At 40.6% G+C, this 16,397-nt stretch overlaps 1 protein-coding gene across 1 annotated transcript in view; it reads right to left on the bottom strand.

Annotated features, from left to right (window-relative positions):
- Nucleotides 1-16,397, bottom strand: part of LOC138978070 (nucleolar complex protein 2 homolog) — a 46,157-nt gene that overhangs the window by 11,154 nt on the left and 18,606 nt on the right. Inside the window, exons 6-11 of the mRNA XM_070350703.1 lie at nt 6,681-6,847; nt 5,494-5,718; nt 4,273-4,461; nt 2,912-3,051; nt 2,569-2,680; nt 250-363 (exon numbers count right to left, since the gene is read on the bottom strand). Coding sequence (XP_070206804.1) covers nt 250-363; nt 2,569-2,680; nt 2,912-3,051; nt 4,273-4,461; nt 5,494-5,718; nt 6,681-6,847 — 947 coding nt within the window. The remainder of the gene's footprint in view (nt 1-249; nt 364-2,568; nt 2,681-2,911; nt 3,052-4,272; nt 4,462-5,493; nt 5,719-6,680; nt 6,848-16,397) is intronic.

The following is a 16,397-nucleotide window of genomic DNA, read 5'->3' on the forward strand; positions in this document are numbered from 1 at the left end:
GACGCTCTTATCTCGCATGAAGAGATCTGTGCTTGATTTGAAGGACGCTCTTATCTCGCATGAAGAGATCTGTGCTTGATTTGAAGGACGCTCTTATCTCGCATGAAGAGATCTGTGCTTGATTTGAAGGACGCTCTTATCTGGCATGAAGAGATCTGTGTTGGTGAACATGATTGCTTACACAGGAAGGATGATACCTTTAAGATAAACTAAATAAATAATCATTTAAAAATAAAGAGATTGTCTTACCTTGAAGGCTTTCTCTTGCAACTGAGGCTTGGAGAACTTGAGGATGGTGTTGAGACTCATGCCCTTCATACCGGACGCCTTCAACTTTTTGTTGAAATCGGTTGTTTCCAGTACCTCCACACAGAACAAGCAACTTCATAATCATCAAACAACAGTACGGTGGAACCCCCCTTTTAAGACCCCCTCCTTTTTAAGACCCTGTTTTCTCAGACTCTTTGTTCCTTACCTCAGTAAAATGACCCCCATTTTAAGACTCCCTCCTTTTTAAGACCCTGTTTTCTCTTTTTTGTGTGGAGGTTTTAATAGGGGAGTTCCACTGTATTATTAATGAGTACGAATTGGTATCTGTACTGACCTAAACACCAGTAAATAGAGCGTGTAGCTTAAAGGCGAGTGAGTGACAGATGTAGCTCAAGTTTCTCATGCTGGCAACGCTAAATTAAGCTCTGTGGCCTTCTACTATTATTATATTATATGAAGTCTTATATCGCGCGCGTATCTCCAGACTCGGACTCAAGGCGCAGGGATCTATTTATGCCGTGTGAGATGGAATTTTTTACACAATACATCACGCATTCACATCGACCAGCAGATCGCAGCCATTTTGGCGCATATCCTACTTTTCACGGCCTATTATTCCAAGTCACACGGGTATTTTGGTGGACATTTTTGATCTATGCCTATACAATTTTGCCAGGAAAGACCCTTTTGTCAATCGTGGGATCTTTAACGTGCACACCCCAATGTAGTGTACACGAAGGGACCTCGGTTTTTCGTCTCATCCGAAAGACTAGCACTTGAACCCACCACCTAGGTTAGGAAAGGGGGGAGAAAATTGCTAACGCCCTGACCCAGGGTCAAACTCGCAACCTCTCGCTTCCGAGTGCAAGTGAGTTACCACTCGGCCACCCAGTCCGTAAGCATTACAAGGCTTGGTCTCCTGGAGACGGACGTTCGTCTTTAAAGCAATATGAAAACATTCAGTCAATCTGTGTACCTAAAAGAAACAAGAAGGGCAAAGCCCATACGACTCACATGCTTTACACATTTTTCCTAACAAAATACATGTGACCTTGACCCAAGGTCAAGGTCATCCAAGGTCATGCAACACAAAGCTGTTAATTCAAGACATAGGAAGTACAATGGTGCTTATTGCCTCTTTCTACCATGAGATATGGTCACTTTTAGTGGTTCACTACCTTATTTTGGTCACATTTCATAAGGGTCAAAGTGACCTTGACCTTGATCATATGTGACCAAATGTGTCTCATGATGAAAGCATAACATGTGCCCCACATACTTTTTAAGTTTGAAACAGTTATCTTCCATAGTTCAGGGTCAAGGTCATTTCAAAATATGTTTTCAATCCAACTTTGAAGAGCTCCTGTGACCTTGACCTTGAAGCAAGGTAAACCAAACTGGTATCAAAAGATGGGGCTTACTTTGCCCTATATATCATATATAGGTGAGGTATTGAATCTCAAAAACTTCAGAGAAAATGGGAAAAATGTGAAAAATAGCTGTTTTTTAGGCAACATTTATGGCCCCTGCGACCTTGACCTTGAGGCAAGGTCAAGATGCTATGTATGTTTTTTGGGGCCTTGTCATCATACACCATCTTGCCAAATTTGGTACTGATAGACTGAATAGTGTCCAAGAAATATCCAACGTTAAAGTTTTCCGGACGGACGGACGACTCGGGTGAGTACATAGACTCACTTTTGCTTCGCATGTGAGTCAAAAACTAAACCCACTCGATTTATCTTCACCATTTCATGGCTGGCTGAAACCCATCGATGGAAATGGGTGAGACAGGTCTGATCACATTATGCTTACTGTAAACACTAATTTTTTCCTATCCGATTGTCCTTCATTTTGAACACAGACTCAATTCGAACACAAATGTTTCTCTACAATATGGTATTCAGAAAATAATCCAAAATACAAAGAAATCCAGAAGCCTTGCTCTCTCTCTCTCTCTCACACACTCTCTCCCTCCCCTCACTCTCTCTCTATCTCTCTCTCTCTCTCTTACACACACACACTCTCTCTCCCTCCCCTCACTCTCTCACACACACACATACACTCTCTCACACACACACTCTCTCTCTCACACACACATTCTCTCTCCCTCTCCTCAGTCTTTCTCTCACACACACACTCTCTCTCTCTCTCTCTCTCTCTCTCTCTCTCTCTCTCTCTCTCTCTCTCTCTCTCTATCTCTCTCTCTCTCTCTCTCTCTCTCTCTCTCTCTCTATCTCTCTCTCTCTCTCTTACACACACACACACACACAGAATACATTATATCTATAATCTCACCTCCGACAGAAAGGACAGTACAGGAACGAATGTGTTGGTTGCCCCAGACAATAAAGTCAAGTATCTGACGCAGTGAAATCTCAAAGGGTAATATCGGGCGATGGGAAGAAGCCTGAAAAAACACAATACAAGTGTTACAGTAATCAGGCGATCCATTCAGGGAAGAATGCGTTCAAGTGTGTGTGTTTTTACCCCAAGCGTAGGTGGCTTTAAATTGGCCCTAACTTCTAATGACAGTCAATAGGGCTCAAGCATTTCTGCAAATCTTTTCATTGATATTTCTGTGAAATTGATTGAATTCAACGTAATTAGAATTCTCATCTGCACTTTTTCATGGGCTTACCTGATGGTTCCGATGATGACCTGTATCAGTGGGTAAACCAGGGGCTGCAGAGTGACACTGGAGTGAGCGCTACTCAACAACTCGCTCCACAGGCCCAGGCTGAGAACAAACTGCCAGTTGTATACTGCCTGGCTCATCTCCTGGTGGACACACACACACACAGAAATGAGGGAAGAAACCAAAGTACGGTGGGTAAACCAGGGGCTGCAGAGTGACACTGGAGTGAGCGCTACTCAACAACTCGCTCCACAGGCCCAGGCTGAGAACAAACTGCCAGTTGTATACTGCCTGGCTCATCTCCTGGTGGACACACACACACACACATATAGAAATGAGGAGAAAACACAAAGTACAGTGGAACCCCCCAATTTAAGACTCCCTCCCTTTTAAGACCTTATTTTTTCAGACTTTCTGTTCATAACCTCTGTAAATTTACCCCCATTTAAGATTCCCTCCTTTTTATATTTAGTCAAGTTTTGACTAAATATTTTAACATCGAGGGGGAATCGAAACGAGGGTCGTGGTGTATGTGTGTGTGTGTGTGTGTGTGTGCGTGCGTGCGTGCGTGCGTGTAGAGCGATTCAGACTAAACTACTGTACCGATCTTTATGAAATTTGACATGAGAGTTCCTGGGTACGATATCCTCAGACGTTTTTTTCATTTTTTTGATAAATGTCTTTGATGACGTCATATCCGGCTTTTCGTGAAAGTTGAGGCGGCACTGTCACGCCCTCATTTTTCAACCAAATTGGTTGAAATTTTGGTCAAGTAATCTTCGACGAAGCCCGGACTTCGGTATTGCATTTCAGCTTGGTGGCTTAAAAATTAATTAATGACTTTGGTCATTAAAAATCTGAAAATTGTAAAAAATATATTTTTTTTATAAAACGATCCAAATTTACATTCATCTTATTCTCCATCATTTGCTGATTCCAAAAACATATAAATATGTTATATTTGGATTAACAACAAGCTCTGAAAATTAAATATATAAACATTATTATCAATTTTTTTTTTTTCCAAATCAATTTAAAAACACTTTCATCTTATTCCTTGTCGGTTCCTGATTCCAAAAACATAGATTTGGATTAAAAACACTCTCAGAAAGTTAAAACGAAGAGAGGTACAGAAAAGCGTGCTATCCTTCTCAGCGCAACTACTACCCCGCTCTTCTTGAAAATTCCACTGGCACTGCCTTTGCCACGGGCGGTGGAGTGACGATGCTACGAGTATACGGTCTTGCTGCGTTGCGTTCAGTTTCATTCTGTGAGTTCGACAGCTACTTGACTAAATGTTGTATTTTCGCCTTACGCGACTTGTTACATTTAGTCAAGTATACAACTGGGAATAGCCGTGTTACCTTCTTCTGCAAGGTGATAGCGTTGCGCAGGTGAATGGCCAGCTGACGGATGTAGAGGAAAGCGTGCTGGTAGGCCAGTCCCTCCTGCACCAGGAAAACCTCCACCAGGGAGCGCTGCATGAAGTTGATCAGCGGCAGCGACGTGGGCGAAACAAACTTGCAGTTGTTGACGTAGGCCATGTACATTTGCTGCAATCATATGTCAAAGATTAGTCTTTAACAACAAAAATAATAACTGCAGGAGAGAGAAATAGAACAAGAAAACAATAAAAATGTACTCACCAGAAAACAGCAACAAGAATACCCCAAAAAGTTACATGATTTAAACAAGGAAAAAAAGAAAAACAAATGCAAACATATTTTTTGTATTCTTGTTGCCGTTTTCTGATGAGTAAATTTTTATTGTTTTTTTGTTCACTGTTCTATAGCACAAGTCCCGATAACTCTCGATAACAGCTCCACGCGCTTTACAATTCCAAGGTACAGCTTAAAAATGAATGATAAAATAAGGGTAACATGATTGAAAAACAAGAGAAGACGGGTCGGTAGTAGGTATTTAAAAAAAAATAATTTGTCTACTGTTCTCTGCTTGAAACAGTCATGGCGATTTGATTGCAAGGGAGGTTAATACTGCTTGATTCCTCCCTTGATTAATTCCCCTTTCATGGACTGCAGGTGTTTAATTTTGAGTGGGCACACAGTGTCTGTAAACATCCCAGAGTGGTAAAGCAACATTTTTGGTTGGCAGAAAAAAACTATAGTCGGTGGCAGTAAAAAGTGAGCTCCGCTCAGCATATTTTATAAATACAAGGGTGTCACATTAAAATGCACATCTGTGTTTATTCATTCACTGTGACACCTATATAATTATCTCTTGACTCGTCTACTCAATGAAACAGTTTAGCTCTATTTTAAAGGGGCACAACTCTTTCACAGCCAAACAAAACAAAAAAAAGCTATTTACGGAAAACGTCTATTATAAAAAAATAAAACATGACAGAACGATTTACACAAAAACGTCCATTATTAAAAACAAAACAAAAAAACAGAGCTATTTACGGCAAACGTCTATTATAAAGATTAAAAAAACCAAAAAACTATTTACTGAAAACGTCTCTTATAAAAACAAAAACAGTGACAGATCTTTTTCCGGAAAACATCTTTTATAAAAATCAACAATGACAGATCTATTTCCGGAAAACGTCTATTATAAAAACCAACCTTCAGTGTGGGCTCCAAGAACATGTCGGGCTGAAGTCGAACCAGTTTGTTGATGCAGAGGAAAGCCAGCACCCTGGTGGTCTCTTCCCCGCCGCTCCACAGGGACACCAGCTTTTTCAGGAACACCTTGGCCAGTTTGGGGAACGGGGCGTAGCACACCACCATCTTGTGAATGTGTCTCAGGATCACGTTCACCATGCTCGCCTCCGACAGCTCGCCACACAACTGAACACAGACAAATCATTTGTCACGGAAACAGCAGAATTTTTTAAATTTTAAATTGTCACCGAGACAGTGGAAGTTACACAAGCACACCAGCATCTTGTGAATCGAATGTGTCTCAAGATCACGTTCACCATGCTAGCCTCTGACAGCTTGCCGCACAACTGAACACAGACAAATCATTTGTCACAGAGACAGCAGAGATTACAAAGCGGTCACTCACTAGCTCCCTGCAAACTGTATCAACAGGACATAGTCAATATCAGATGTATCAACGGGACATAGTCAATATCAGATGTATCAACAGGAGATAAAGTTGGTTGCAGAAACCCGCTCTCAAAAGTCTCAAGCAGGTCAATTTCTCCACAAAAGCGGACACAGTTATGTACATTGAATAACAAACTGGAAACAGTGGAACCTGGAAAATCTGAGACAATTTGGTTTCAAATAAAATAGGATGGAGTCTTAAAATGAGGTAAATTAATAGAGTTTGTGAACAGAAAAACTGGGGGAAATTAAATGTACATTGACACTGACACAATGCCCACAGATCTGTACACTATCAAACTCAAAGTTGTGAGATCACTTCCACTCCTTCCTTGTATGCAAATGTGTTCGTCTGGCTTAGATCAACAATTCCATGTATGCCAAACGTTTGCTACAAGTGGTTCAAAGATCAGCATACAATCACCACAACTACACACACAAGACCAACAATTATTTTACAAGAGCGTACACAGCTCTCAGCTTACTCAGTAGATGTTAATGCTATCTAAAGACTCATCTAGAACTGTCTATAACACTCTTGAAATGAATCTTCTTCTTGTCCGCTCCTTTTAGGCATCCACTCCTGAGGCACGCACAAATGCCTGGACCCAACCCAATGACACTGACACGGCCTAAACAACCATGAACCGATTTTTCTACAATGTCAGCCTGAACGTGAAAACTTATCAATCACTCACCTGCAGCATCAAGGAACAGTAATTTTTTACCGTCCCTCTGAGACTCTTCCACTTCTTGTTCTTCATTGAGAATGGCTGGGGCTGGTCGCTCAGAGACTTCAGTTTCAACAAGGCTTCAAGGGCAGGCACCACTTCCGTCAGACACATGCGCACCACTGCATTGAACACTGAAAAAAGAAACATGGCATGCTGTGACTTTTTCCTTGTGACCACACACAGACAAAATGGGCCCGGGAAAACTACAAAAGAATCTTCCCTCCCCTAACCACTAAAATTTCATACACAGAAAGACATTTAAATTTAAAACCTTTCAGTTTCCCTCTTGAAAAGACACATTTATCTACACTACACTTCTTCCCCATTTCCTCGACATGATCAAAAACAAATCTCAGAAAATAAGGCATTAAAATAAAGGTTAATTTAAAGATAAAATCTGTAAATGGGCCAAAACCAAAAGGTGCCAAAGAGACCACTGAATTTTCATTTTGTGGTTCTCAATATGTCTTGTGTGTTTTTGATGTGCTAAATGTATAAACTATACGTTTTTTCCATTTAAAAGAATGTAAGATGTCGACATTATGAGAAATTAGTGTTTTAGGTAACGTCCGCAAAACTGTTTCTTGTGACGCACAACAGGTTCAACAGCATCATTTGCTACCTTCAATTCCAATAGCAAGATTAAAAATCGTATTTTTTTTAAAGATCTGGTGGACTCTTTTGATTCATAGTCAAATAAAGTGATTGCAGATCAGATTATTTGAAAATGGTCTTCGTGTAAATGTCGCGTCACTAGAAACAGTTTTTCACTTCCACAATTTCATCATCCACAAAAAACAATAACTACTTCTTGATCAAACTTTTTAATACCTCACTTTCTTCATACCAACTATATGGTCTTCAACAGATACAAACTATATAGTGTACTTCAATGAAAAAATAAGCAAAACTTCTGTTTCTTGTGACAAACCATGTGACATAATGGTAGATTTAAAGTCACACGTGACAAGAAACAGTTTAATTAGCACAAATTATTTAACCACAAAAACAGGGAGTGGAAGAAACACTATATTCAGTAATATGATGAAACTTGATAAGAAAAAGTGTTTCATTAGTATTGTTTGAATGTATTTTAAAGAAAAAATAAGCAAAACCTGTTTCTCGTAACAAACTGTGTGTGACATAGAGGTAGATTTAAAGTCACATGTGACAAGAAACAGTTTAATTAGCACAAATCATTTAACCACATACACAGGGAGTGGAAGCAGCACTATATTCAGCAATATGATGAAACTTAATAAGAACAAGTGTTTCATTAGTATTGTAAATCCTTTTGTTGAAAAAAAATTGATTTATTCATGTTTCCTGTGACAGTTACGTCACATATTGTTGTCACATGTTACGAGAAACATCTGAAATTACACAGAGCCATTATTGCGGCAAATATTTTAAAACAAGTTACTTGACATCTGAATAACATTTGAAATGAATCAAGAAGCAGTAAGCTTCATTTTTTGTAAAGCAACACAGCAAGTACAAACATTTGGTCTTCTGTTTCTTGTGACAATCTTGTCACAACACATGCAACAAAAATGTAATCCATTATACAAATTATTTATTTATTATCATTGCTTAGCGTCTGGCTGACCACGGAGAGCCGTCTCAAGACGTTTGTTTGTTTGTTTATTTGTTGCTTAACGTCCAGCCGACTACGCAGAGCCATATCAGGACGAGGAAGGGGGGGATGAAGAGGGCCACTTGTCAAGCGATTCCTGTTTACAAATGCACTAACCCATTACTTGTGTCCCAGCAGGCTTTAGTAAAACTAAATTAATACCTACTGGAAGATTACCAGTTTCCAGTATGTTAAAATAGGCTTAACCTATCTACTGCTGGACTTACATCAGAACACTAACAGATTAAACTATACATGAATCGCGAGACAAGCGGCAAGAGAAGAGATTTTTGGAAATAATACAGGTGAATGAGCAAGAAGGCAGAAAAAAGAAAAGAATTCATGAAGAAAAAGAGAGCATGACAGGAAAGAGGAACCAAAAATCTACATAACAGCAAACTAGAAAGCTCCTGCGGTTCCAAAAACAGGAGGGGCCTTTAATTTCATAACCGCAGTGCCCCACTGCGGGAGTCTCAAGACGTCCCCACGCTGCCAACTAAACAACATCATTGGATCGGTATGTCACTGGCCCCGTAGATGAAGCAAGTTTATATGGCCATAAAATTGGGAGGCGCTGGAAACGTTGAGGTAGTACATGTATCCTCTATTTTTCAAAACCAGGTTAAAAGAAAAGTATAAAAGGAATTTAGACGTTGTTATACATCAGCATGCACGATAGTGTGAAAGAAAAACAATCATTAGTTACAACACTTTTGAGAGCAGCACCAATAATTGTTGAACTCTTGTCAAACTGGCTATTGACAAATAAACTAATTCAAAACTTTTGATTAGCACCCAAATTAGTGATGACTACTTATTGTATTGTCATTAACACACTACCTCTCCCCCTCCGTCAACAACAGTCCCTCGAATCATTCAAATCTGCACTCAAGACATTCCTTTTTTCCACATAATCCATGCATTCTACACTGCCCACCCCATCCCACCCTGAATAACTGTACATATTTTAATGGTTGATGGTGTGTGTGTGTTGGTGACTTTAAGTCTCCGTGTGTCTGAATGAGTGTATGTGCGCCTTGAGTCGCCTGTTGGTGAGATATGTGCGCGTTATAAATATTCGTATTATTATTATTATAACGCATAAAACTTTGACAAACACACTTGACTAGCACCAACATTAGTTGCAAACTGTGTTGTCAATTCACTTTAACACATCAGGCTGTGGACAAATAAAAACCCAACCAAAAACTTGACGAACCAAAATTAGTTAATTGTGTTGCCAATTCAAAAACAACAATGGCAAGTCATGGAAAAGGTCAGACAAACAACACCACCAAAACTGAACTAGCACCAAAACGCGCTGTTTAGAAATGAAAATGTTGGTGTTACACGTATTTTGTGTCAAACATTTGACTAGCACCAATTACAAACACCAGTAAACTCTGGTATCGGTGAAAACATTCATTGTCAAAATAATCAATTGGAAACATTGAAAATAAAATATTTTGAAAGTTGAAAATGGGAGACATAAGTGTAACAGTTGAAATGACCAGTAATTATTCTCAGTCTCAGAAGCACACACTTCAAACATGAGGAAATGTGAAGAAAATTGTTCGCCCATCCTGCTGCATGGTGTAGTCATCGAGGATCTCTGTGATGTCCGAGAGTGGCAAGAAGAAGCTGCCTCTAGCGGAGTCCGGTCTTTTCCATGACTTGCCATTGTTGCACTTCACCAAGTACACTCCCCAAGCTCCTCGTTGTCCATGAACGGCAGTCTGACCTGATGTTAACTGCAAGAACAAAGCAGTCATGGAGCACCTTCACAATTAACATTCAATTATGTGCTTCAAATAATAACAAATGTACAATGCGTTTTGATGCACTCAGAAAATCCACAGAGTAGCGTAATTATTGTTTTCAGTTTGACTGTGTATCTGTTTGTTTATAAGTTTGCTTTCGGGTTGAGAGTGCGCTGTGTTATTGCCACATTTCTTGTTTCAAATTATTTTTGTTTGTTGAAAGCACACCAAGAACAAAATATCTTATGGAAAATGAAAATGTATACATCTTATCTAAGTAAAATCAAATCAATTGCAATGAAGATAAATATATAAATTCTGTGAATTTACATTCGAACAAAATAAAATCATCATAGCAATACGTACCGGAAACGGACCGCACAAAAGGAAGCTTACCTTAATTCAACAATTAAAGGCAAACAAAAATGACAATACCTTTTCTTTGCCTGTCGTACTCTGGCGTTTTCTCTGTCAATCTGCTTCTGCTCTTCAGACCGATTCGCCACCCATCGCAGTTGTGCCAACCTCTTGGTGTTCTTGAAGGCAGCCAATTTATGTGGCTCTGCTTGCACTCTCTGCTGGTATTCCTTGCAGCATTGCGCATTTGTTTTTGTCGAGGGCTTTGGTGGTTTGGGGAGGATTTGTCGTAAACCTAAAAAAGGGAACAGTCGTTTGTAATTCTAAGCCAAGTTTGTTATTTCTTAACATCTAATGAGATTTTTTTAAAGAGTGATGACCGCAAATTATGCAAATAATTAGAAACCTCACAGCTTTTCTGAATGCAATTACAACTTATAACAAAATAAATGATCAGTTGATGAGAAGCAAAGTTGATCAAACACGATGAAAGACAAGAAATTCTGAATCCCTGGAGTCATTCCACTCCCGCCTTGGCAGCAATCCTCCGCAGCCAGGCATGGGAGCCCCTTGAACGCACCCCCCCCTGTATAGTTTCTCCCCTGTACATAGTTTCTCCCCTGCACATAGTCTCGCCCCTGTACCTAGTCCAAACGGCCTAGCAGACCACACTCGCCAAGAGTGACGTCACCGCAGGACTCTAGACGTTCGAAAGAACCCAGTCCTCTACGGAAGAAGATGATGAAGAAGAAGAAATAGTAATTTTCTTTTCTTATTTCAAGTATTGTAATTACTACTTTTATAGGCTAATCATCACACTATTATTATTATTATTCAACCTTGTCTGAAATGAAAACCCATAATCAAAAACTTGTGTACTGAATTCAAACTACTAACACACTGTCAACAACAACAAAAACAGCATGTCACAAGAAACAGTAAAATTCAAATTTGTGTTTAAATGTTACTATTAAAAACATCAACAAACCTACAGAATGTTGTAAACAATCAAAACAAATTTACCATTTATAATCACTTGCAATTATGCATTAGATACATGTTGTATAGATTACACGCACATGTTTATGTTTCTAGTGAGCGTGACAGAAAATCAAGCTTTGTCCCACTTAAAATGTTACGAGAAACAGGCCATGCAGCCAGAGATCAACAAACCAAATAAACACCACACTTTCTCCCCATCTCAAATAGCTAGTAAAATTGAGTAACAAAGATGACACAATTACTTGCTTACTCAACGCAGATTCAATCTAAATATGGTTGGTGTTGCTGTTTCTTGTTAGCTGTGACTTGAACTATGTTTCTGTCACAACAACCAACGTAAAATTATATCCGGAAAACAACAACTCCCAGCAAATGTTTACGCGGTGGTCTACTTTTGTTTTATTGAACTTCTTGATTAGAAGCATTTTGGTGTACACAGGAAGCTGTAATTTAGATTATATAAAGTGTTTCTCTGTTTCTCGTAACATTTACAAGGACGCGTTGTTTACCGTGACATGCAATTATGATGTGACGCAAGCAAAACACTCACCCTCACGTCTGGACGCCATGCTCTCTCCACAACCGGAAACACGCTATTGTGCGCAGACTCCTTTGCGGTTGTCGTAAAAGTTGTTCTCTTCGTTCGAAATTGTTATTGCGATGTAGTAAAAGCAGCACTGTTTCTCGTTACGTTTGTGACATAAATTTTGCGACACACGAAAAATTGTTTTAATCTTGAAATCATCGTGTCCATTGACTCACATCCTGTATTCTGTTATGAGGAGCACATGTAAAGACTCATTCGGGGTTGTCTGCGTGTGTTTAGTTTGTGCAAGTTAGAAAAATGACAGTGATTGAGTGTGACAGAAATTGTAACAAGAAACTGGAAGATTTCAAGTGTTTATTTCTTAACTTTAAAATAGTACTTTTAAACAAAAGAACAGTCCAGATGATAGAAACAACTTTATTTAACATGTAAAATACTCCAAATAGAATGTAAAACAATTTATTATTACTTAATGTTAGCCTTTCTGATTACACCCAAAACAATATGGCCAGAGACAGCAAAAACAGGGGATGTTTTTATCTTTGAAATTCAATAAAAAATATAAATAATTTATTATTTGCTCCAAAACTTTGGCATAATAATGTCCAAATATTTCAGATTGCAACAAAAGCAGCTTTATTGATATCTTCTCACAAATAAACTATTTGTGGACATTTTTTTGACATCATTTGAAAGGGGGCACCTTTTGGTTTTGGCCCATATGCAAGGTCTTCAGCTACTGATGACAACATCTGATTTGAGCATAAAAACTGTGTAACTGTTTTATGGTTGGTTATACTTGAATATATATAACTTCACAGCGGCACTTCAAAGATGTGTCAGAAATCTTTACATACCGACACAAACACTTTCTCTTCACCCTCTGGCCCCCTCTTCCCTCCCTTACCCACTAAAATCCAAAATTTTAATAATAAATTTTCATTTAATTAATATACTTACCCAACTCACATATAGCAATTAACTCTAGTTCAGTGCTGGTAACGCTGTACGCGTTCCCCTTGGTAACAAGGGAGACCACCCTAAAAAAGAGTGATCCATCCCATAATATCAGACCGATGTCCGGTCCAACATCCGTATGCGTGCGCATACGCCGCCATTTGTATCATTCGAACGAAGCCCAACTCACTACTTTTTTAGAACCCAATACCACCACAGCGGGGAGGCGGGAGGGTTTAAACGATGTGAGTTGGGTAAGTATATTAATTAAATGAAAATTTATTATTAAAATTTTGGATTAAATTACATATTATTACCCAACTCACATATAGCAGATTGCTACTATAGGTGGTGGGTACTTACCAAAACTAGGCACGCAGGACCTGTCCCGCCGCTACCATGGCAGGCAGCGCGGAGCTTCCATCCTGTCTGACAGAAGCGACGTCTCTGAGGTAAAAGTTGACGAAAACGTCCTCAGAGCGCCAATACGCAGCTTCCAGTACCTCGGCTAGCTTGCCGGACCGAAGAACTGCCACTGAGGATGCCCAGGCTCTCGCCTCATGGGTTCTAGCCGCGGTGAGAGGCAACACTGCCCTAGCATCACCCGACTGCACTAGCCACCAGGCATATGCTCGTTTGATCAGAGTGGAGATCCATTTGGCCAGAGTCACCTTCGCTATATCCTTACACCTAGCCGTGTTTAAAGATATGAAAAGAAGCTTTTGACTTTCTGACCTAACAGGCCGAGTTCGAGACAGGTAACATCGGAGAGCTCTCACAGGACAATTTGCAATATCGGGATCTCCAGGAGCCAAAATCTTGCTCAAGGGTGGAATGCGCAAGATTGGAGAAAGCTGGCCAGGTTTCTGGTTTTTCGCGAGAAAGCCGGGAACAAATTTGAGAGAAATGGAACCATCCTTCTCGAACGCAATGTCCTTGTCTAAACCCGACAAAGAATGCACCTCACTACCTCTCCTAGAAGTAGAGAGAAGCGTTAAAAACACAGTCTTACGCGTCAAATCGGCCAAAGTGGCTGACAAAAGAGGCTCGAACTCATCCGAGGCTAAGAAACGTAAGACCAGGAACAAATCCCATGCAGGGAGAAGCGATTTTGAACGAGCTGCTAAAAGGGCAGCCCCCTTAATAACACTAGCGATAACCCCTCCGAGCGAAATTTTGTGGCCTAACTGCGCGAGGGTCGAAGAGATCGCCGACCTCCGGACCCTAATAGAAGAGGGAGAAGCCCCCTGATCAGCCAACCAAGACAGATGGTTGGCTACATGAATAGACCTAGGAGAAAGAGGTTTAACCCCGTTAAGCGCGCACCACCTAGACCAAGAGGCCCAGTGCGATGAGTAAACCGAAGAAGTCGATTTTCTATGCGCATGTCCAACGAATCTCAGAGTAGGGGAAGAGGCCCCTGCCCTACGCAAAGCGCTTCGGACAGAATCCACGCGTGAAGGGCCAGGATCTGTGGGTTCTCGTGCTGAACGCCTGACCGAGGCTGCACGAGATCTCCTCTTTTCAGGGCGAGAGGGATTGGGGGCCGAACTGCTAGACGCAGTAGGTCGGGAAACCAGTGCTGGCTTGGCCACAGAGGAGCGACCAGAACCAGCGCTGGTTTCTCCAAGTCCACTTTCCTGAGGACTTTGCCTAAGAGGCAGAACGGAGGGAAGGCATACGCCGGAAGATCTGACCAATCCACTTCCAGAGCATTCACCTTCCAGGCCAGAGGATCCGGGAAGGGGGACACAAAGAGAGGCAGTCTCGCCGAAAACCTCGTCGCAAAGAGATCTATCTTGGGCTTGTCGATCTGCGACCAAAGCCGCTGCAAAGACTGGTGTGTGAGAGTCCACTCTGAATGAACAATCCTGTCCCCTCTGCTCAAAGTGTCTGCAAGGACGTTCAGACTGCCCTTCAAGTACACTGCTGACAACAGAATGTGCTGGGCGCCGACCAAGGGGAGATGCCAAAGCCAAAGACTATGACAAAATGCTGAAGACAGCAGGAGCGTACATCAGGAGCGTCCTTCCCAGTTGAACCGCTGAGAGAGAATGATACAAATGGCGGCGTATGCGCACGCATACGGATGTTGGACCGGACATCGGTCTGATATTATGGGATGGATCACTCTTTTTTAGGGTGGTCTCCCTTGTTACCAAGGGGAACGCGTACAGCGTTACCAGCACTGAACTAGAGTTAATTGCTATATGTGAGTTGGGTAATAATATGTAATTTAATGTCAAACACAGAAAGACGTTTAAAGGTGGTCGTCTACATTTTTGCTTTTTTTCAATAATCTTATGGTTAGATTTCGCTAAAAAGTTATGTCAGATGATGAATGAACCATGGGGAAAAAAGTTATAGAAAAAAAAGATTTTATTTTTGGGTAGCGTGACTCACGCTTCCAATATTTTGTTTTCTGTTTGCTGAGAACATGTGCTTTGCCTAAAAATACTGACCAATCAAATTCATGTCACTATGCTTATGGCCACGCCCAAACAAGTGCAGCAACAGTTTGACACTGGAGCGCTGTCCATGCTTTGCATGGGATTTGAGAGGAGTTTTGCACTTGGCATTTTCCAAATAAGGATATCCTACTATGAGTACTACGCTGCAATACTACACTGGCTTTGTCTTTCCTGATCGAAAGGGGGTGTATTGTTGATATTTGTAGATAATAGACTCTGCATTTTAATGGTCAAATGGCGATTTCGGTATAAAAATGTAGACAAGGACCTTTAAAGTTAAAACCTTTCAGTTTCGTACTTGAAAAGACATTACACTTATTTTCTGACAATGATAAAGCTCTCTTCACCCATATGTCTAAAAGTACTGTTCGCATAAATAACAAGACAAATTGTAGAAATAATTCTGCTGGGGTTAGACTGAGTGTGGAAGAGTTGAGCACTTTAAAAAACAGTGAGGCAAACATATGTTGCAGCTGATCAGTGGAGGAAAGGGATCACGACAGCAACGAATAGCGAGCTACATTTTCCAAATTAATCAACATCAGTTTTGAGCGGATATCTCATTGCATGTTTATCATAGCTCATTATTTACAATGGGGCACAACTCTTCCATTGCTGAAAAAAGTTATTCCCCTGCATTGTCAATAGACGTTTTGTGGAAATAACTCTGTCAGGACTTTCAAGCGTTGTGGAAGAGATGCGCCCTGCTGAAGGGTGACAAACAATAACACGTGGTCCACCAGGTAAATTTACGATCGCAGTAAAAAACGGACTTCGATGTTTATGTCACGCAATATTCGCTTGATATGACCCCATTTCTTTTGAAAATATACACATCAGAGTTTATGATTTGTTGCGACAATGATTGCTTGCCCCAAGAGATAGCCGACAACGTGTTTTGCCTGAGGTCATGTGAGTTTCGCTTGAGGTCACTGGAGTTTGGGAAACATG

The sequence above is a fragment of the Littorina saxatilis genome, linkage group LG10 (genome assembly GCF_037325665.1).
Source record: "Littorina saxatilis isolate snail1 linkage group LG10, US_GU_Lsax_2.0, whole genome shotgun sequence".
NCBI classification, from domain to species: Eukaryota; Metazoa; Mollusca; class Gastropoda; order Littorinimorpha; family Littorinidae; genus Littorina; species Littorina saxatilis.